The sequence below is a fragment of the Gopherus evgoodei genome, chromosome 2 (assembly GCF_007399415.2).
Source record: "Gopherus evgoodei ecotype Sinaloan lineage chromosome 2, rGopEvg1_v1.p, whole genome shotgun sequence".
In the NCBI taxonomy this organism is placed as follows: domain Eukaryota; kingdom Metazoa; phylum Chordata; order Testudines; family Testudinidae; genus Gopherus; species Gopherus evgoodei.
In genome coordinates, this window is record NC_044323.1 from 26,781,243 (window position 1) to 26,804,100 (window position 22,858).

At 41.2% G+C, this 22,858-nt stretch overlaps 1 protein-coding gene across 3 annotated transcripts in view; it reads right to left on the bottom strand.

Annotated features, from left to right (window-relative positions):
* The window catches only part of CCNY (cyclin Y), a 227,100-nt gene that overhangs the window by 20,828 nt on the left and 183,414 nt on the right, over positions 1–22,858 (bottom strand). For all 3 annotated transcript variants that reach the window (XM_030550147.1, XM_030550148.1, XM_030550149.1), the window contains 3 exons: positions 21,352–21,387; positions 18,500–18,557; positions 18,274–18,393 (listed from right to left, as the gene is read on the bottom strand). In XM_030550147.1, coding sequence (XP_030406007.1) covers positions 18,274–18,393; positions 18,500–18,557; positions 21,352–21,387 — 214 coding nt within the window. The remainder of the gene's footprint in view (positions 1–18,273; positions 18,394–18,499; positions 18,558–21,351; positions 21,388–22,858) is intronic.

The window sequence follows — 22,858 nt, forward strand, 5'->3', positions numbered from 1 at the left end:
CTTCTGTTGATCAGAGATCATTTCCAAACCTCCTAATAAACACATTGGTTATTTTTTACACTATATCCTTAAACACAAAAAATGAAAAGTAATAAACATGCTACACAAACCAATAAGGATTTGTAGGGCATCACTGGTAACGTTAACTTCTTCAGAAAATAAGGAACTCTAGAGATTTACGTGATACTAAGAACAGCAAGGGCTGAGAAAAGTGAAGCTGGACCTCACAAGATCCTTAAATCAGTATGTGGTGATGGAACAGGTTGGGCTTTTAATCTTTAGCTATAATTTTCTGAGTATGAAACCTACTCTGTTGTGTGTAAAGTTCGTGCACGTCTAATTCCTAAGTGCATGAGTACAAGTTTAGGTTTAAATAGAAGACGATAGTTATTATAATACTTCATGCCAAATTCACTCACTAAATATAACCCTACAATTTGGAGATTGATTATCATGCACAGCGGTGGCTCCAGGCATCAGCTGTCCAAGCACGTGCCTGGGGCAGCAAGCTGCAGGGGGCGCCCTGCCAGTTCCTGCGCGGTCAGCAGTCAGGCAGCCTTTGGTGGCTTGCCTGCGAGAGGTACACTGGTCCCGCGGATTTGGTGGCAATTTGGCGATGGGTATGCCAAAGGCAGCTTGCCTGCCGTGCTTGGGGCGCCAAAAAAGCTGATTGTGAACCTTGTGTGTCTGGGTAGTATTATTTCCATTCAGGGTTTGGCCAATGGACATAACTTCAGACTGCACAGAAAGCTAGTTCACTGAAGCCAGAGAATTTTGACTTTTCCACTTTCCTCAGTGATTTTTTTGGTTAGGGATTCATTTTGAAAAGACTGAACCCCTAGCTCACAGACACATGACTGGTTTTCTAACTGCCTGCTAACACCCAATTGCAAGGAAATAGGAATCCATGGAAATATCGTTTCCAAATAAGCACAAAGACTGGTATTACTCCTGTAACTGCACAGACATGAAATAGGAAGAGCACCTAACCCTTACTGTAGTGAAACTTTTAATCATCTCAGATTGCTGTATTTACAATTTGACATAAAAGAAATATACATAATCAAAATTCAATATTGTTTGTTGCTGTTTAGAAAGACAGAAAGAAGCAACTACATTTCAGCATAACAGAGTCCTCTGATCTCAGAGCTGATTAATTCATGTATTTGTCTTTATTGCATCTTTTAAAAATACTACAATTATAAATATAAATTTGTTTTTGGAGCTCTTGTCATGTAAGCATTTCAGGTACTATATGAAAATAAATACTACGATTAAATCACATTTTAAGAAAATAACAAACACCTACTGAAAATTATACAAAAAAGGTGGCAAATCCAACACTAAGAAAGGGATGTGGCCAGAAAAGTAAAAGTGAAGAGAGAGGACTGATCTGGATGTTGAAGAGGAATAATTTCAACACTCCAGGGCCCACCAATATGACTATCAACCTGCTAAAATCAACCTCCAGTGATGGCATCTCTGAAAAGGTGATGAAAAATATTTCTCATGTAACCAGAGCCCAAACCGTTCAATGGTGACAATTTAAACTCAATCTGCCACTTCATGAACTGACAGCGTAAAGAGTGTTACACAATTGCAGTTGTTCACAATGCAGACTGCAAATCTGCTTACAGGTTTGAACGAGCCACAACCAACAGGAATGTCCTGTTGTGAGCAGGGTTAAACAGGAGACTGAATTTCAGGAAAATACAAGTAACGCATTAGGACAAAAATAATCCAAAAACATGGACAGATATTCAGTGGGAGGGAGAAACTTATGGAAATTGTAATGCTAAAGGGACCCAGAGCCAAACTCAGCTGTGTTGCAAAATGGGGCAACTCCACTGAAGCTACTGGAGTTACACTTGCTCTATGTCAGCACTGAATTTGATCCCACTGTGAGGGTGAAACAGTGTATTAGAGACGGCAGGAAATTCAACTAATACCATTTTGAGCTTCATATAGAGAGTATATATATCACATCTAACAGGGAGGTCACAGTCCTCTCTATACAGCTCTAGTTTGATCACAACCACGATATTGTATTCAGTTCCGGGCAGAAGCAGAAAAGCATTGACAACTGGAGGGAATTGAGAGAAGAGCAAGGAAAATGACAGAGTTGTAAATAGGCATTTTAGCGCCTGGACAAGCAAGCATATTTCAGCCCCCTACCATTAGTTTTTAGATGATCTGAGTTAGGCTATTACAGAGGAATGATAATGATTTTTGTAGTGAGATGAGGCCTGAAACATAAACCCTTGGATCAGATGCCGGTCTGAGGCCTGAACTAAAGTAACGGTCAAGACTTTGCTCACAGAAAACAAAGTTAAGCTGTGAGCCAGAGGCAGTCCTGCTCACAAAAGTTGGCAAGAAGAAGGCTGCTAATTGGACATATAATATATCTGAAGGGTATCAAGTACTAATAGGATAAACATTGCCAGGATGGCACCAGACATTCTGGTATGGAATACATTCCACAGAGATCACAGAATCCTAGAATATTAAGGTGGAAGAGACCTCCTGAGGTCATCTAGTCCAATCCCCTACTCAAAGCAGGACTAATACCAACTAAATCATCCGAGCCGGGCCTTAAAACCTCTGAGAATGGAGATTCCACCACCTCCCTGAGTAACCCATTCCAGTGCTTCACCACCTTCCTAGTGAAATAGCGTTTCCTAATATCCAACCTAGACCTCCCCACACTGCAACTTGAGACCATTGCTTCTTGTTCTGTCATATGCCACACTGAGAACAGCTGAGCTCCATCCCCTTTGGAACCCCCCTTCAGATTATTAAAGGCTGTCATCATATCCCCCCTCACTTCTCTTCTGCAGACTAAACTCCAGTTCCCCCAGTTTCTCCTGGTAAGGTCATGTGCCCCAGCCCCCTAATAATTTTCGTTGCCCTCTGCTGGACTCTCTCCAATTTGTCTACATCCCTTCTGTAATGAGGGGACCAAAGTGGAATCAATACTCCAGGTGTGAACATAAGAACATATGAATGGCTGTACTGGGTCAGATCAAGGTCCATCTAGCCCAGTATCCTGTCTACCAACAGTGGCCAAGGCCAGGTGCCCCAGAGAGAATGAACCTAACAGGTAATGATCAAGTGATCTCTCCTGCCATCATCTCATCCTCTGCCAAACAGAGGCTAAGGCCTCACCAGTGCCAAATAGAGGGGAATAATCAATTCCTCGATCTCTGGCAATGCTCCTACTAATACAACCCAATATGCCATTAGCCTTCTTGGCAACAAGGGCACGCTGCTGACTCATATCCAGCTTCTCATACACTGTAATCCCCAGGTGCTTTTCTGCAGAACTACTGCTTAGTCAGTCAGTCCCCAGCCTGTAGCAGTGCATGGGATTCTTCCTTCCTAAGTGCAGAACTCTGCACTTGTCCTTGTTGAACCTCATCAGATGTCTTTTGGCTCAATCCTCCAATTTGTCTAGGAGATAATGAGGAACAGGCCAACTCATCCTAAAAGATAGGCGTCAAAAGGATAATATGATGGATAGACTTGCTGGTTCGAACCAACATGTACCAGGAGACAGGCAGCACCTCAACATTCAGAGGAGTGTACCTCGAGCATCAGAAGTATTGTGTAACTTGCTTGTACCTGTGTGTAAGAATGGATCCCTGAGTGGATATCTTTGTCTAGGGGGCAGTGGAGAATCCCGCCACTGACTGAGCTGTGTCCATTGTCAGGGGGCACATATTTGTAGTAAGTCCGGCAGAGTCTACAGGAAACTATTACTATGCTGTGTTTGACAATAAACCTGGCTGCATGCCTTCGTACCTTATCGGGACTCTGTGGTCATTGGGGGTTCTCTTGGGGTCTGCTGCGTCAAGCAATCTGCGCAGAGCCGGAGCAGCACGCAGAAGGAACACACGCACACTGTTATCAACATTGGACAGAGCAGCAGCACCACACTGGGATGTCTGACGACACATTTATTTTTGCGTATTGGTACAGTACATAGACAATAAAAGCTACTGTATGATTCTTTAGGTGCTACATTAATCTACACAATCTTTTAACATCCCTATAGTATCTTCCTACATAACCTTTAAATAAACTCATTGATAGTTACTGAAAAAAACACGGACTGAAAATAATTGTACCATAAATATGGATATTGCAATGACTTAATGGCACAAAATATCAGAAAGACATAAAATTGTATTTCTGTTTATAGAAAGGTGATACTAGTGGTTTTCCATCACCCCACAGTGAGACTGTGGCTAGAATAAACAGCCACCTCTCTCGATGACACATAAGAGAATAAGAGGGACTCAAGAGTAAACAAAGAATGAATTTACCTCAGAGGTGGATTATCTAGCAACTGAATTACCAACATAGCATCTGATTCTACAAGAAGCAGCCACCACTTCCTCCTCAGCATGGAAGCCCCTCTGCCCACACCCTATTTTGTACACAAGGCAGGTGGATCATCCCTCCTGGTAATTGTTCCCTCCTCTGCCCCTCCCTGCATCAGGGCTTTGCCCTCTTTATATGGAGGGAGACAGCCATTTTGGGGGGTGGGAAAGTTGTAATATTTGTAATATTGATTATTGCTTCTTGGTACAGTATTTATGGTTGGCTTATACCTGATCATTTCTCCTTCTGAATCTTGCCAAGCAAATTGCTAATTATGCCCCTTAAAGGTGAAGGAATCTAGCAGCATGGCTTGTTTGTGTAAGGCCAGTTGGGAAGTATCATTCAGTTGGAGAAGCATGTTGTGACAGCTGATAAGAGCCATGACGCAGCATGCATCTTGACAGGGAGTTAGACTAGATGACCCTTGCAGTCCCTTCTAACCCTATGGTTCTATGACATTTGACTTCTGGTCAGGTGAGGCCCCTCTCACCTAAACGTGGTGACAGAAGAAAGTATGTGGCTGTGGTGACTGTGAAATCAGATTATGCTGTGCTTCAGTGAGAGAAATGCCAGTGCCAGGGTTTTAGCAGCTAGATGGCCCCATCACCGAGGTGATGGCCCCAGTGTCGTAGAGACGGGTGTCAGGAACAGACTGGCTGGGTCACAGCCTAGAATGCAAAAAGCACAGGTCACAGTGGACATACTTCTTCGCCAGTGCATATCTTACCATCAGTCCCAATCCAGATCATTGCCCAATATGGATTTCTCTACTGGACACTTCACCTGTATTGCAAATGTCCTGTATTTTTTTCATGTCACGGCACAACTGAAATTGTCCCTAGCCCAGAATTAGATGCATTTTAAAAGAAAACCCAAAGGGGTGTTCAGCATCCTCGGCCAGTCTGCCCTGAAGGTGTCAATTCCCTGATGCGTGAGTGCACCTTGCTGGCCAGTGAATGGAACATTATAACAATGAATCAGAGGGAGGCTCCTTATTTTGTTCTCTGTAATAACCATGAATCAAGCTGGGGCTGCAACAAGTAAGGATAGGTCACAATAACAGGAAAACACAGCTAAAGGAGGGAGAGCAGGGTGTGTTTTACTTACTCTGAGTGTTGACTAAAAACTTAAGGCATGTTTTACTTGTGCAGTGTTTACTTTCTTTGTTTCTACTGTTGCTCCCCATAACTGTAAATCACAAGCAGCCCAGGACATCTCCATTTTTTCTTGTCTGAACACTTCCTCCTCAGCATGGAAGCCCCTCTGCCCACACTCTATTTTTTGTACACAGGGCAGGTGGATCATCCCATCCTGGTAATTGTTCCCTCCTCTGCCCCTCCCTGCATCAGGGCTTTGCCCTCTGCCACCATCTGGCAGTGCCTCAGCACTGGCCTGAACACTGGCTCTTACCTCCCTCCTCCAGTTTTACTCCTCAGCCCCCTCCTGCCCCTGCCTCCAGCTGTTTGATCCCTGGCCCTCATTCAGTTTCCACCCCTTGCTCAGACCCTGCCCATCCCCCTCAATTTGCCCCCTTTAACCTTTTTGATCCTTAGTGAGGGCAGCAGCTTCAGCTAAGTAGGAGCCAAGCAGTACTCAGCATCCTGAACACCTGCTGCCCTGCCAGGGTCCTAGTCCTGGGAAGCCTGCTCCCACCAGGGTCACTGGGCCTGTGAACCTGCCAGAAACGTGGCGGCGGGGCGGGGGACGGACTGGAAAATTATCAGGGAGAGGGGAGGTAATATTAGAAGAGCTAAATATATATATAGCTTGGCTCAAAGAAGATTAAGGACATGAGATACAGATATTTGAAGAGTGTAAACACCAAGAAGAAAGAAGAATTATTTAGGATATATGGAATGTAGACTAGAAATAACAGGATAACGTAAATAAGAGCACATTTAGGTTGGAGAGGTAATTCTCCTTAGGGAAGGAGGCATGGCCAGCACCCTTTCCTGGGGCTCTGCAGCTTTAGAATCAAGTTAGGAATCCAGAAAACACTATTTTATTCTTATACTACCCTCATCACCATAGCATTCAAGCACTGTCTAGTAGCCTATTAAGCAATCTGTCCTGTTTGGTTGGTTCTCTCTCTCATCCTCTCTCCAATAGGAGAGCTGTGTGTGCAGCTCAGAGCTCTGTTTTGGTGGGGTTTTGTTTTTTTTTAAATGTACATGCTATTATGCACTTACATTAGAGAAGGCAGGTCTAAGAAGTGTGCCTGGCACTTAGAAGGTTTCTAACGGTCCTTAGCTTCTGCAAGAGTTCCTTCTAGTCTCAGACCAGTTCCCAAGAAATCTCTGTCTCCTGCACAGATGAGCTTTACCCTTATGATAGAGAGTTAAATTGTGCCAGTGAAATGGAATTGTTGGCTACCGTCTTCATCCCAGTGCTTCAAGTCATCTCTTAGGTATACTGGGCCCAGACCATGAAGCGCCTTGAAAATAAGGATCGAGACTTTGACTCAATATTGTACAGGAAATCAGAGTAGAAATTACTCTAATGTGCTCCTGGTAGCCTGTGTAGCTGAGGAGACATGTTCTGGCTAGTGGAAGCTCCTGGGGAGAGATGCTAAATCAGCACCAACTTTTAGAGCTGTTCCAGCTGGCTCTGGGCTCATTTACAGAGCAAAGCTTTTGGGTGATTATCACCGTTTTAAGCAGATTCACTGGCACCATGGGACCAAAACTTGGCTTCCACTGGCACAAGCCAGGAAATGGCTCTGGGCTCAAGGGAAAAAAAAGCTATGTATTTACTCATGCAATTCCTATTAGTATTCATGTAATTTGTGCAACTAAGTCTCTGCACATTTAGCACTCTGGTAAACACAGATCTTCTCACCAATTTCAATACAATTGTTGTATCAGATAGACCTAAGATTTATTGTGCTCTTATAATGTCATTGCTAAACTCATTATGTTCTAGTTGAACTTCTTTCTTAACATACAAAAATAATATACTCTCTGTATTTTCCTGTCTTTAGGATTAGTTGCTATAAAAGGTGACTAATAACCTGAATTTAACAAGTTCATCTTAGGGAAGTATGTTATAAAATGTATTAATACTGGAGGAAATGAATCTGTACCTGAAAGAATCAGGAGAAGCAATCTGCCATCTTTATTGAAGACTCTTCTCCATGTGACTCTGGCCTGGTCCACACTACACAGTTAAATCAATTTAAACAGCGTTAAATCGATTTAACTCTGTACCCGTCCACACTACAAGGCACTTGAAATCAATTTTAAGGGCTCTTAAAATAGATTTCTGTACTCCTCCCCAACGAGAGGAGTAACCCTAAAATCGATATTATATCGATTTAGGGTTAGTGTGGACGGAAATCGAAGTTATTAGTCTCATTCCTTTAATGTAGCTACCCAGAGTGCACCGCTCCGGAAATCGATGGTAGCCTAGGACCATGGACGCACACCACTGAATTAATGTGCCCTAGTGTGGACGCATAAAATCGATTTTATAATATCGGTTTTATAAAACCGGTTTTAGTAATTTCGATTTTATGCTGTAGTGCAGACGTAGCCTATCTCAGCAGATTTTTCTGTTACAGAGCCATAAGTAATACAATATAATTACCATGTATAGTGTCCAGAAGCCATGAGTTAAATGACATGAATTGCCTTCACCCACTTAAAATAGTTTGATCCATCTTTAGAAATAGCCTTAACAGGTTGCAGACATTCTGGAATAGCACTTGATTTCCATGTAATTGATCCCTAGAGACTCATCTTTCTGACACTAGTTTTATGCAGATGAAAGTCCACAATGCTTCCCTAGCTAAACATTCACAGAACTAGATTCTAAAAACAAAAAGCACTTACCTACCCCAGTTCAGTTCCCCATTCCTCTCAGTATTTCCAGAACCTCCAAAACCCATCTTTACCCAATGGTAATCATCACTAGTGTGGCTGTAAAGACTCCAACAAGCATGATTATGGAGTCTACAGTTTGTCTCTCAGACTAATTAGTAACAAGACTGCCAACAGTGAGCTCAGTTCTTATTAGAACAAACATCACAAGATAGAAAATGTTGGTGGCCCTTGGCCAAAGAAGATACAACTTTGCTTTTATTATCTGAGACTGTAAAACAGGTCGGACCCCCGCCACACACATATACTATTTTTCCTTTAAACACTAACTGCACTTCAACCCTCAAAAGAAACCTTGTTTACATATTTTGGTTACTTGAATGCTCTGCTCTGCTGTGGAAAATCTTAAGTAATGCTCATTTTAAAAACAAAATCTTATTTTGAAATGTGCCGTGCCCCCAAATTCCAGAAGTACTGGTCCTTATAGTAAAACAAACAAAAACAAAAATTTTCTTGATATATATGCCACCTAAGCTGGCCTTATCTGCATGCCTGTATTACATCTGTCCATTCATAATGTCAAGCCCCAGCCACATGCAACAGATTTTCCTGTAGAAAACTTGGCATCTTTATATTTCACTGTAACCACAAATGAAATTCTTGGGTGTATCATGTAAGCAAACTTTGGGCATTTTTAATAACACAAACATAAAACAGAATTAAAGCTAAAATCTCAGTCAGAATAGTAATAATTATGGCTTTTTCTTGGCCATTTCACAGACTTACACCAAATATCTGACTGGAGGTTACATTCAGGACATTAGCAGCCTAATATTTTAGCCAGAAATTAAACTGCTTAGGTAATTTTTCCTTGCTGCGAATACCTTTCTGGTGACACACTAATGGTTGAATAATGTTTATTACATACTTCAAAGCCCACCAACAGGATGCAAGGCTTTTTGAAGGAAGAGAAGACTGGAACGGAGATGGTATTGATTTGTTTGCTTTGAATAAGAGCTAGGAAAAATTCAGAATTGCCATCCCATGGGAAATTCTGATATTTCAAATTTTGTTTTCTTCCCAAATTGGGACAAAACATTGAATACCAAAATTTTTGTTCAAAGAAATATTGAAAAAAAAACCACATTCTATTCAGGAATATCAAAGCATTTCATCTCAACTTTTTCTGGTCCAAACAAAACATTTAGATATTCCCAAATCAAAATGTGTGTTTTTGGCTTATTGAACTGACCCCAAACACTTTGTTTTTAGACAGTTCAGCATTTAACTGCACTTCCCCCAGTATGAGCAACTGCCTCATAGAAGTTACGGTTCGAGACCTTGATATTCAATTCCCCTTTACAAGCCAGGCTTCCTAGCCAGACTACATCTCCTATGATGCACTTATACTCCTGTGACTTCCATGATACACCACACGGACTCCCAGAGAAGTCGCCATGTTGTATTAAGGGAGATGTAGTCCTCAAGGGAAGCCAGACCATAGGAGAGAAAGGAGTCTCACTACAAGTCCCATCAGCAATGCATCACAGTGAGAAAATGCAGCTTAATGTTAAACTGACTCAAAATAAAACCTTTTCAGGTAATTTCAACAAACCAAAATATTCCAATTCAGGTTGAACTGACCCAAAATGAAGTATTTCATTTTTATTTTTCCCAATGGAAAACCAAATTTTTTTTTTGGTTGAAAAATTGAAATGTTCCTAATGAAAATGTTGATTTTGAAGAAACTTTATTTTCTGTTCCCAACCAGCTCTACTTGTAATGGCTGTTTTTATCTTCAGACAAAATGGAAGCTACGTAGGGAGCACTGAAAATAAATAACTTGAAATTGCCATCTCTACTGCAACACTGGCAGGATTCAGACAAGTTGTTTGTGTGGCAGATTAGATATTTCAGTGACAGAGCATCTGTAAGAAAACAGGAGCAATTTGGTACAGCTTTCCTGTTCTGCAAAATGCAAGAACTCTGTTGACCTGCATAGTTCTGCACTGAAAGCATTTTATTTTGCAATAAGCTTCACAAAAGGCCCAAACCTGTTAAGTGCTGACTGCCTTCTGAAGTCAATAAGAACTGAAGGAACTTACGGGCTCAGGCCATTGAAAATCATTCAGTACTGGCTGCCTAAAATTTAGGCACCTAAATGATTCAGTGACCAATTTCCAGTGGCACTGAGTACTACCTGCTGTAGTTCTTCTGGGGGAAAAGAAAAAAAAAAGTCAAGCCGCTTTTACTCAGATGCCTAAATATACATCTAGGTGCACAGGTTAAAAAATGTTCATCTAAGAAGTTTAGAAATCCCAGTCCACTTAAACAAGAGCCCAATGGAGCAATGAAGTGGTAATGGTAGAGATTAATTATGTCAAAATCAAATTTATTGCAGATTCAGGTGCAGTGAAAACTAGAAATTGTGAAAACTGTACAGAGGTACTTTTTTAGACTAGATGATATCTTTTCTGAAAGAGAAATGTGGGGTCAATTAAAGGGGCCCATTACATCATCCAATCCACGTAAACTACTCAGAAAGGGTAGGAGGGGGTGGTATGACAGGATAGTCTAATTTTGGCAAAAAATGAAAGATCAATAGCCAAATTATCAGCAGGCAAGTATGCCCAGTGGTCTGGGACGAGATGTTAGATGGGATCTGAGTTACTACAGAGAATTCTTTGCTGGGTGCTGGCTGGTGAGTCTTGCCCACATGCTCAGGGTTTAACTGATCGCCATATTTGGGGTCAGGAAGGAATTTTCCTCCAGGGCAGATTGGCAGAGGCCCTGGAGGTTTTTTGCCTTCCTCTGCAGCGTGGGGCACGGGTCACTTGCTGGAGGATTCTCTGCAGCTTGAGGTCTTCAAACCATAATTTGAGGACTTCAATAACTCAGACATAGGTTAGGGGTTTGTTACAGAAGTGGATGGGTGAGATTGTATGGCCTGCATTGTGCAGGAGGTCAGACTAGGTGATCATAATGGTCCCTTCTGACCTTAAAGTCTATGAGTCTATGAGATGGGGGACAAATCTGCTTACTTTCCTTAAAATTCACTATCCAGTCAAAATGGCTAGTTACATGTGAAGAGTTTATACAACAGTGACTATCACTGGGAAAACAAGATCCCTGATTAACTAGCTCCCCTTAAAAAGATAACAGAGTAGCAGATGTGCAGAATTAATAACTACATATTTCTAATACAAAAGTCACTTGTTAGTCATACTTGAATGTTTTTGGAGAGAGAGAGAAAGCACAATGGAGCAAGTAGGCAGTCAGCCTGTGGCTAACTGAGCTGATGGAAATCACGTGGCATTATCAGAATGTTATAAAATTTTCAGACAAAATACCAGCAGTAGGAGCAAGGCCTTTGCCAAACATACCTTCATTTCTCATCAGCCAACAATCAACCAAGAAGGAAAAATGAAGGACTTTTTAGCATCATAAAGTAGAAAGAGAGCCTCTTCTCATGTTCTTTTCAGTGCTGTGGGTCAGATTCGGATTTTACCATTGAAACTTCATTGATTTCAGTGGAATCACTGGATTTACACTGGTGTACGTGACAAGAGAGTCCAGCCTATACTGTTTAAGGTTCCAATCCAGCAGCTGATAGTGTGCAGTTGTACCTGTATGGACCCCAATCTGCTGCAGTAGCAGTCCCTGTGAGCACAGTAATCTGCCCACACACACTCAGTTGTGAGACGTGGGCCTAAATATTGTTATCCCCCATATACCATGTGAAGGCAGAGTTTCCATTCCTGTGCACATCAACAAAGCAAAAAGGAATAAATACATCTTTTTCTTCATAAGCACAAAAGTTTGGTTCATCCCAATGTCTGAAACTGAAAAGGGATTTGCATGGAAAGATTACTGTATGTACTAGTGCTAAGGTAACTTTTGCTAGGCACTGAAAGATGCTTATGGGCTCGAGTCCAGCCACATGCTTCTGTTTGAGAGATTAGCCAGCTCCCTGCTGACTCTGTCCAAAAACAACTTCATGCTTTGCACTTGCTCAGCTGGGCACCTAACATGTTCCAGACAGGCCTGGTGCCATCCATTTTATAGAAGCTTGTCCAATTTTGAAAAAAAAGAGACCAAATGTGAAAAGTAATGAAGTATTTAGCTGCAAAAATCTCTGAAAAAGGTAGCCAAACATCATTATCATCATAAATAATGAATAATAATCGTTTTTAACACAAACCAGATATTTAACATCAAACCTTAGGTGAATCAGGAGAAACTCAAGTGTTCCTAACCTCTGATTTTACCACAAAATTTCATTCAGTTTCTCTTGAAAGAAAGATGCAGCTAAAAGATAGACTATTCTATGATATTTATTTTCCATTCTCCTTGTGACATTGGGCCTCACTGCTCCTTCCTAACACAGCCAGGATTCCCACTGACGTAAGTGGAAGTTCTGGGTTCACAACAAATGGAAGATCAAGATCATTAAATCAAAAGTCTAAAAATAAAACTGCATTCCCTGAGTGAATTTGTCCTTTTACCTTTGGGGGAAAAAACAGAACCCCCTCCTCTTAAATTTTGCTTCTTTGCAATATTTCGACTGAAGCAGAAGTCACAGTTCCATGTTGTTTTCTTGTGTAATTATGCACCATCACAGATACTAGTAGTAGGAAAGTGCAGAGCTCCAAAGAAAAGCACTTGTAGTCATTACTGCAGCATTACTACAGATCAGCGGGTTTTGGTTTGTTTGTTTTTCTTAAATCACCACCCGGTATGTGATATTGTTTGGAAGATACAGAACTGAGCCCAACAGGAGTTTTTTGACTTTGTCTCACTGCCCCCACCCTCCCCCCTAAAAAAAGGGAGGTAGTGATTTTAAAATTTCTTAGACAGCGAATTTAGGATTGATATATAATATGGAGCAGATTTTATGTCAGATGCTAACCTTATGCTGCCACATGAATCTTTGGACACAATAGGACATCAAAATTAAACAAAAGATAAAGAATAGCATTGTGGCAATTTACTTTTCTTTTTTAAATGACAAGATTTTATTAAATAAGCATCCAGGACAGCTTTTATAAGATTGTCACTAGCAAGAGGAACGGTGGCCAGCACGTGGAAGGGTTTTCATATCTTGAGCTTGTCAGATATTCAATAGGGCTGTGACAGCTGTAGAATTCATGTCACTAGGAGAGATTAAGGAGTATGGTAGAGTGACATATTTCACTGAGTGCCCATTCTTCCTCTTCCTCTTACATCAGCTACCTCCTTCGTGAGTCACAATGGGTTGTCACTCTATGGCTAATGGGACTCCTGTTCCATAAAGGACACCTTTCTATTCTCAAGAAAATCCACTCCTATCTGGTAAAAATGATTTGCAGACACCCAGCAAAATCAATAACCAGAAAGAAAAATAGCCTTCTCCCCCGTACGTCAATTTAGCAAGTCAAACATGTTTTCAGATTAAACAAATTTTCACTAGCAGTTACCAGTCAGAATACTCACTGTAAATACAACCAGTACCTGTAAAGGGAGGGCAAGTTTTTTTTCTCTACAGATGTGCAGACACACACGAGTCCCTATAATTATAATGAAACTGTCTTGCAGGAATACCTGAGAGAGATAGACACTGAATCACTAAGCATTAGACTCTCCTTATGAGGAAATACTGCAGGTGGGATGAACTCTCTCTTTACAGTTCGGCAGTGCTCTATTTATTCTATTGTTGGAAACCTGTTTCCAGGATAAGGAGAACATGGGAACATTTGGTTAGATTCGTTAAATCCATATATTTCATATGGCAAATGTTGACTCTCTTATGTAATTACAATACTCTCATCACTGTGACATACTGTGGAGATGAACGTGGTACAAATGCTGAATGTGATCTAGGCACCAACAAATATCTTTTTGTATCTACATTCATCTAAATTTAAAAAAATAATTTTGACTCTCTTAGGTACTCATCTGGCCTCTTTTATCATATTATCTGAGCATCTCACAATCATTTATGTATTTATTTTCGCTGCAGCTCCGAGAGGCAGGGAAGTGCTATCACCACCATTTTACAGATAGGGAATGGAGACACAGAAAGTAAGTGATTTGCCCAAGGCGACACAGGAAGTCTGTGGCAGAGCACAGAACTGATGTCCAATGGACTATCCTTCTGCCCCAATTCTAGTGATCAGAATGCTTCTGTGTTTGTAGGACAAAGTGACAACATAACTAGTGAAGACACCTATATAGTGTCCTGTTTTCCTTGAGATATGCATAATATTAATACTGAGCACTTTTACTGAGCTAGCCAACTAAACAGTGACCCTACTAAATCATGCCACTACCACCCAACCAGCAACACAGAACCTTGAGAGCAATGTTGCTTGGTGAAAAATGATGACATTCTCTGAGTTTCATCAAGGATGGAAGTACCTCCTAGAGAGGGAAGAGAACATATACCCAATACTCCTTCCATAAAGCCAGGTCACAGCTTGAGCACAAGCCAGCTATTCGCCAAGACAAAAAATGTTATTTAAAAGAGTTTTAATCAGCAATAAAATTCATTCTTTCAATTATTGTAGTTTCTGTGGTGTTATTTAATGCAATTTAGTATTTTAATTGTCTCAACCTCAGATATTAATTTCCTCACCTATCAGTACAAGAAATCTCTTTGCAGCTTTGGAGGGCTTTGAGGAAATTAAATCTTTTTGTTTAATTATAAAATTGGTTTTGCTGTAATATTAAAGGCTTTAATTAAAACGTTTTAATTAAGCCCTTAGAGCAGGGGTAGGCAAACTATGGCCTGGGGGCTGCATCCGGCCCTTCAGACATTTTAATCTGGCTCTTGAGCACCCGCCGGGAGCAGGGTCCAGGACTTGCCCTGCTCCAGCGCTCCAGTTGGATAGTGGGGTCGAAGGCTTGCCCCACTCCACACGGCTCCTGGAAGCAGTGGCATGTCCCACATCTGGCTCCTATATGCAGGGGCAGCCAAGGGGCTCCACATGCAGCCCCCACTCCAAGTGCTGCTCCCGCAGCTTCCATTGGCCAGGAACCACAGCCAATGGGAGCTGAAGGGGCAGCACCTGTGGATGGGGCAGCATGCAGAGCTGCCTGGCCACATCTCCGCATAGGAGCCGGGGGGCCGGAAAGACATGCCACTGCTTCTGGGAGCTGCTCGATGTAAGCACTGCCCGAAGCGTGCACCTCTGACCCCCTCCCATGCCCCAACCACTTGCCCCAGCTTGATCCCCCTCTTGCCCTCTGAACCCCTTGGTCCCAGCTGGGAGCACCCTCTTGCACCCCAACCCCTCATCCCCAGAGCCTGCATCCCCAGCCAGAACCCTCACTCTCCCACACACACCCCAAGCCCGTGCCCGAGCCCGGAGCACATTCCCACACACTGAACTCCTCATTTCTGGACCCATCACAGAGCCCACACCCCAAGCAGGAGCCCTTACCCCCTTCCTGCACCCCAATCTCATGAGCATTCATGGCCTGCCATACAATTTCCATACCTAGCTGTGGCCCTCGGGCCAAAAAGTTTGCCCATCCCTGACTTGAAGCATTACAATGAGAGTTTTGTTTGTTTTTGTTCCTCCCCCCCTGAAAGTAGCTTTTCCAACACAGGCCAGAGGTTCATTTCCCTTAGTTCTTTATCCAGGTGTATAGACTACAATCTAATCCACCACTGCTGCTGTCCATGCCTCTCAGGCAGCATCGCCAGGGTTGCCAAGGGGGAAGCATGCCAAGGGGGAAGCAGTGCGGTCATCTCAAGACACCCACCATACTTTAATCTTTGTTAACGTTTGTTTTTAATAATATATTGATATATTAAAGAGGGACTGTCAAAACCCCATAAATTCAAGTCTTACTTATGATGCATTGTGATCTGCTTTCCCAGAGATGTGCTGCCTGACTGCGGGCAAGCCTCCGAGAAGGAATGAGTGGCGGATGGCAGATCAGATGGCAGTCCAATGTGGGAACAGACTACAATGAAACACAGGCTTGTGCAGGGGAGGCTGGTCTCTACCCACAGTCAACATCTCAAAACTCAAAGCACTTGGCAGATTTTGGCTGAAGTTTGTAATGTGACAGCAAAGCCAACTTAGGAGGGTTTTAAAAAAAAAGAAAAAGAAAAAGGAAGACGATTACTTTCCATGCAATCAGAGATCTGTTTTTAGGTCCCCACTGATGGCAATGGTGACATATGAGGAAATGGAAGTCAGAGCTGAAGGGAGAATATTTAACTAATGAATAACGTCGTATTAAAAACACTATTGCATCATACTTATAAAAGACATTTTATCCAAAGGTTTGGAACCACGTTACAGAGGTGGGTATTATTATCCTCATATTTACAGACAGTGATACAGGAGCACTGGCAGATTAATGGTCTGATTTGGAAAAGTGCTGTGCATGTGCAGCTCCCTTTGAGTTCATTGGAAATTGCAGGTGCTTTGCACTTCAGAACATCAGACCATGAATGTCTTGCCCAAACTCATACAACTAGTAAGTGGCACAGCCAGGAACAGCACTCAAGTCACTTGAGTTCAGGTCTCAGATTCCAATCACTAGGGATGCTCGTTAATTAAGACAAAAGAATCATCAATAATTCAAACATTATATTTAACTGATGATCAAAATCAAATCAGTCAGCTGTGGGGTTTTATTTTTAATGATTTCTGTACAACAGGAATGGAGGACTGTATGTTCTCCGAAAATGTGACCACATTAACAAGATTCCTATGGAAACTTGGAGTAGTGGTGTGACAACCTGATGCAAACCATAGTCGCTACATTATTGCTTAATATATGCATAATAAAAGCCTGTCTTTTCAACTAGAATGAGGAATCTCTTCCACAACGGCTCACAGAATGTAAATTTGGATAACAGGAGTTCATGTAAGAGCGTTCCATTGTATTTTACAGTCAGCTCTTTAAATTAAGTCCTATTTCTTTATGAGACAGAGCAATAAACTCATTGTATAAAACTATGGATAGCGGCTGGGCCAAGTACTTGGCTAGCAGCACACTCCAATACCCATTTCCAAGTCACATGTGCCCAGAACAGCAAGGGCTGTAGGGGGCGAACCTTGCACGATTCTCCCCATATGCATGTCTCCTACTAACCAGCACAAATGGTACTGACAGACGCTGGAGGGAGCCAAACCCACTGGCTATTCTCTATCAGAGGGAGGGAGGGCTTGAAGAGATGCAAAGCTATAAGGACTGTCAAAGAGGAATAATGAGGTCAAACGTCAAGGCTCTGCCTCTCCAATTTCACCTCCTGTCCCCCCAAGAATAAACCTGGTAAAAACTGCCCTACAAAACACACACTGAAGAGGTGAAAATAACCAGCATGTTTGCTTTTTTAAACCCTAAGCCAAGAATGTAGCAAAAACTGTGCCTGAAACCTGAAGAGACTCACCAGGGTCAGTAGGATAGAAATTTCAGGCCAGATTCTCAGCTGGCGGAAATCAGACTACCTCCATTAGCCCACGAAGTCAATGGAGTTATGCCTATTTAAACCAGCTGCCGATCTGCCCCTTCATTTTTAGCACTCTATTTTTAGGTAGATAAACTTCATCCTTAGCTATTCAATTGTTCACTGATATGACATGCCCCTCAAAGACACGTACGCGACAAGTAAAAACAGCAGCCACCAATATGCTCCAGTCACTCATGCAGCCCTTGTGCATCCATAACTCTTACTAACGCCATTAAGCTACTGACAGTTGTCAAGGAGTCTTCGCTGGAAGCTATAATGACACACAGTAAACCTGACCAAAGTGAAATGATTTCAGTATCTAAAATTCCCAAAGACCTTTACCCCACCTGAATATTATATTAGTGGCCTGTAATATTATCACGCTGTATGAGCAAGATGTAAACCTGACCGTGACACATGCTATGCAGCCTCCTGTAAAATTTAATTTATTCTCCAAGAAAATAATTTAATTTATTCTCCAAGAAAATAACTCAAGTAACTTCCTTAGTCTCTACACAAAGTGTGATGAGAACCAACTCCTAACAACGTCCAGCTCTGTACAGCTGCACAGAAACAAGGGTGGATCTGTTGAATGATTGATGTCATTTCCCAGACACTTACCAGGGTGACAATGGCACATTCAGCAGTCAGTTGAGCAGCACTGAATAGTGTCCGAACAAAGCGGTAAATCTGTTTCTGCTCTGGGTCGTGTTTGTCGTAGTCTGGTGGCACTTCAGATTTCTGGGGAAGAAATATTTTCAAACAGGTGACTGAAACAAAAACACAGGCACAGGGAAAGGCAGCGGACTTTGTCTCATGAAAGACAAGAAGAGGTAGATGAGTTTACCGAAAGGGGGTGAAGGTTTTCATCAAAAATATCTAAGAGCATCCTTCCGTCTGTGTCCCTGAAAAGAGAGAGAAACACTGCAATTTCATTGCCAGCATAAGACTGTGCATGCCTTTCACAAGCTAAATCAAGTCTTCATTAGCACGATTTGTGCTGGACATCTTGGTTGTAAGATGATTATACTTTGGTATTACAACCGAATCCCATTTACTGAAGAACAGCAAGAGACTAGATGTAACTCCACAGACATTGACAATATATGATTTATTTAAGTTAAGAACTTTGTGTAATTTTGGAATAAATATTAATGATCAGAAAAGAGGTTGTACCAACAGCAGTAGTCAAAACTCAAGGCTTTGTTCCATGTGGCTTTCTAATTACAGTTTAACCTTTATTCGATGCATCCTTGCTATTCTGGTCATGGGCTTCTCCTGAACAGAGACTGCTGAATGTACTTTCTATCTGCACTGAACTGTGTGTATTCAGGGAAGTTATAGTTTGGATATTCAGTGGGGATCTGAGATCACAAAATATATTTAACTGGTGCCGTACTGGGGTGTACCAGCTTACTTTCATCTCTGCTCCTGGGAGTGAAGTATTTAATATCAAATCTGAAGTGTTTTGCTATTGTTTTGTTTTCTGAGCACCCAAAAGCATGTGAGGCACTTCACAAACAAGAGAGACACGGTCCCTGCTTGATAGAGCTAAAAATCTAAATATAATGAAAGATGCAACAGAGAACAACAATCAATGAAAAAAAGAAATTGGGGGAAGAAGGGATGACATTTACAACAATACAGTCAGAGAGTTGGGTTAACTATGGAAAAATGTAGCTAGGATAGGTTTGATCTATCAATAATTTCTCTTGAAAATATTATTATAACATCTGATTACAGTTTGGGAAGTTAGAAAGTAATCTAGTTTTGGGTAAATCTGGTGTGCTGGAGAGAAAAAGAATGAATGAAATATTTCTCAAATAGTTTCTTCCCTTGCAAAGCAGGGGTCAGATTCAATTTCCACTACAGTCAGACTCATACTGACATCTGTGGGAGCCGGACTGTGCTAGTAAACCAACAATCATGACAAGTATTGATAAATCCTATATACACTGCTGCTTCACTTTTGGTTGTGGTGCTGGGAAACTGAACATTTAACAAATTATTACTGTTACAGTAGCATGAACAACAGAGTGCTGTCCTCAAATTGTCCTTTTAATCTTGAGTCAGACTGTCCTTTCATGTCTGTTCTCTAAGAAAATGTAATAGAGATTTCAGCAGCTTCACTTCTAGAACTGTTTCTGAAGAGTACAGCAGAGGGCGCATTTACAATATGTTGTGTATCAATGCACATCTACAGAAGACAGTGCAGTTCTTTCTTGACAAATTCATCTCTCAGAACAGTGAAAGATGCAGTCACGCTTCCCAACAGGAGAAAATTCAGTGCACACAGTTCTCAGATTATTGGCACTGACACCCTTTAGGTACAAAATCAAAACAGGAGCAGAAAATATTTTAGTCTGGTTGCGTCTCTTTTTTTTAAAAGTGATCCTAGACAACCATCCCCATTTACTCACCTAACCCTCTCCAAGAGGGGTGAATGTTACAAGCATCACACTCATGACGTGATCCTCAGGCCCAAATCCAATAAACATTTACCCATGCTTATCTTGTTACCTACTATAGTTACAGGCTACACTCTCATTGAAGACTGTGGGATTCTCACCAGAGTCAGATTACTATAAATTGAAAGAAGTTAGCTAAGATTTCCACTCCCCATCTATTTTTTCCAGTTTGTTTACTTTGCACTTTTAGGTTTCAATCCAAAGTCCTTTGATGGGTTTTCGATCAGGTCTTTACAGCACTTTTATAAAAAGTTTAAGTGTTTCCCTGTAGAGGCTGCATAAGTAGCTGCTAATGCAGACCCTCACACCTGTGCAAACAGAGTCCCACCAGCTTCAATGCTTGTGAATCCCAATGCAAAATTCACCCAGGCACTTAGGTACATCCTTAACATTAAGCATGTGAGTAGGCCCATTGAACTCAATAAGATTATTCACATGGTTGAATGTAAGCACATGTTTAAGTGTTTTGTTGGATTGGAGCCTAAGTCATTTCCTTCCCTAATGAAAAGACCTGTTTAAAAACAAACTTCAATAGGGAAGCTGAAAACCCTTTCTAACAATTTCAGGAAAGATCATTTAAAGGGTGCTCTCAGAAAACAGAATTGTTAAAAAAAATAGTCAATTTACAAAAATAAACTCTAACAGTATGAAGTGAATAGTTTATTTCTAGATCTCTCTCTCGCCCTCTTCCTAATCGTCACCACACCCGAGCTAAAACCAAACAAACATTACCTGGTATTGGCACACTTATTTTGGTGAATAATTTTGCTCCTGAGGCTAACTCACTTATTTATAATGCCACTCCCATTGCACTATGTATGAGTTTTTATTTCATGCCACATCACTACTGATAACTCAGAATTACTCACTCACTGACCCAATGGTTCCTAAAGCAACCTTTACTAAAGGGCAAACCAGAAGCCACAGCAGGACACAGTTTAGATGTGTGTGTTGTAATTTGTACTATTTTTTATGAGTAAGTGACCATAGAGTGTGTTAGTAAAATGGTTAAACAGAAGTCCAGATTTTCTAATACTACAATGAATTTGAACCATACTTAGTCATCATTATATTATTTTTTTAAAACTGTCAATTTATTGCCACAAAAGCAATATAATCTATAGAGAACTCTCTTTAACCCAGGGTGGGGGGAAGCTATAAACAAAGGGGGACAAAATTAAAAAGAAACACTGAACATTTTTTTAAAATAGGAGAATCATTATTTACATACCTGTTTTTGATGTGGTAATATATTGCAAGAGCTACACTGTAAAGCAAAATATAGAATTAATCCCTTGGAACCGAATTTAAGATTACAAATACATTTCTCACACACATACCTGCCCACCCCCCGCACCCCCCATACAAATTTAAAACAGCACAAAGCCCAGATAGTAAAAGACACTGTTGAAACTGATTTAGGAGTATTTTGCTGGCAGTTAGTGTCCACTTTTCACTGTGGATAAATTGCCATATGGAACATTCATACTCTATATATCGAGTCAGTCACATTTCCATAAAATTCTGTCTTCCTTCTCCCCCCTCATCTCATATACTCCATACCATAACTTCTATTTAAAGGCCTAATCCCATTAAAGTCAATGACAAAACTCTCATTGGACTTCAAAGATGCAAGATAAGGCCTTAGAAGGATTGGATATTCTCTGGAATGTAAAACAGAGGTCGGTCATTAATAAAAGCGTTTTTGTAAGACCCCTGGCTGAACTCCTCCATGGACCTTCAGGCTATTATCAGCTGCATTTGTAGATCAGTGGTTTTGCTAATGCTGCTAAACTAATGTGAATTATTCTCCTGTAGTGGCTTGTGTGATTTTTACTTTTAAATCCATTACATTTTGGCTGTCTCCCAATTTAGCTACTGAAATACCAAGCTCTTTTTTTTTCTTTTAATTAAGCATCAATTTACAAGTTAGCTATTTTATTTTAACATATTATAGTATGCGTTTTTCTTGCTCTCAGCCAAGCATTTATATTTGCTCTTTACTTAAAAGTCAAACTAAAAAATTAAACATGAAAATCTTCACAGACAGTTCAAAACTTTAATTGTGTGCAAATATGGCAAACTGATCTAATTCATCCCTGAGAACAAGAAAAATATGGCTTCCTCAGATTATTTGTCAGTTTTCAGCTCCTGACTGAACAACCCCACAGTTGCAGAAGGTAAACACCAAAAGACAAAGCAGAACCGCCAACCTAACTACTTGTTCTAACATCCTGAGCAGCCACTAGAACTAACAGGGGAATAAAGAGGAAGGAGGGACTTCATCGTTCCTATTTATTGACAATTTGTTCTGTCAATGATTCATTGTTACATGCTAGTCTAGTATTTTCTTTTAATGAGTCTGACATAAAAGGCTCAGTCATAAATATAAAGGGAAGGATAAGCACCTTTATGTATGCAGTAAAATCCCTCCTGGCCAGAGGTACAGAATCACTTACCTGTAAGGGGTTAATCAGTTAAATTAATCAAGTTGGCACCTGTCCAGAAGGACCAATGGGGAAAGAAGATGCTTTCAAATTGGGGCAGGGCAGGTGGAGAGGGCAGAGACCAGTTTTGTTGGTGCTTTTTTTGTTGGTTCCCTCTCAGGACCAAGAGAGACCAAACAGGTAAACCAGCTCCTAACAAGATTCATAGACTCAGGCCATGTCTACATCTAAAATTTTGCAGCGCTGGTTGTTACAGCTGTATTAGTACAGCTGTATAGGGCCAGCGCTGCA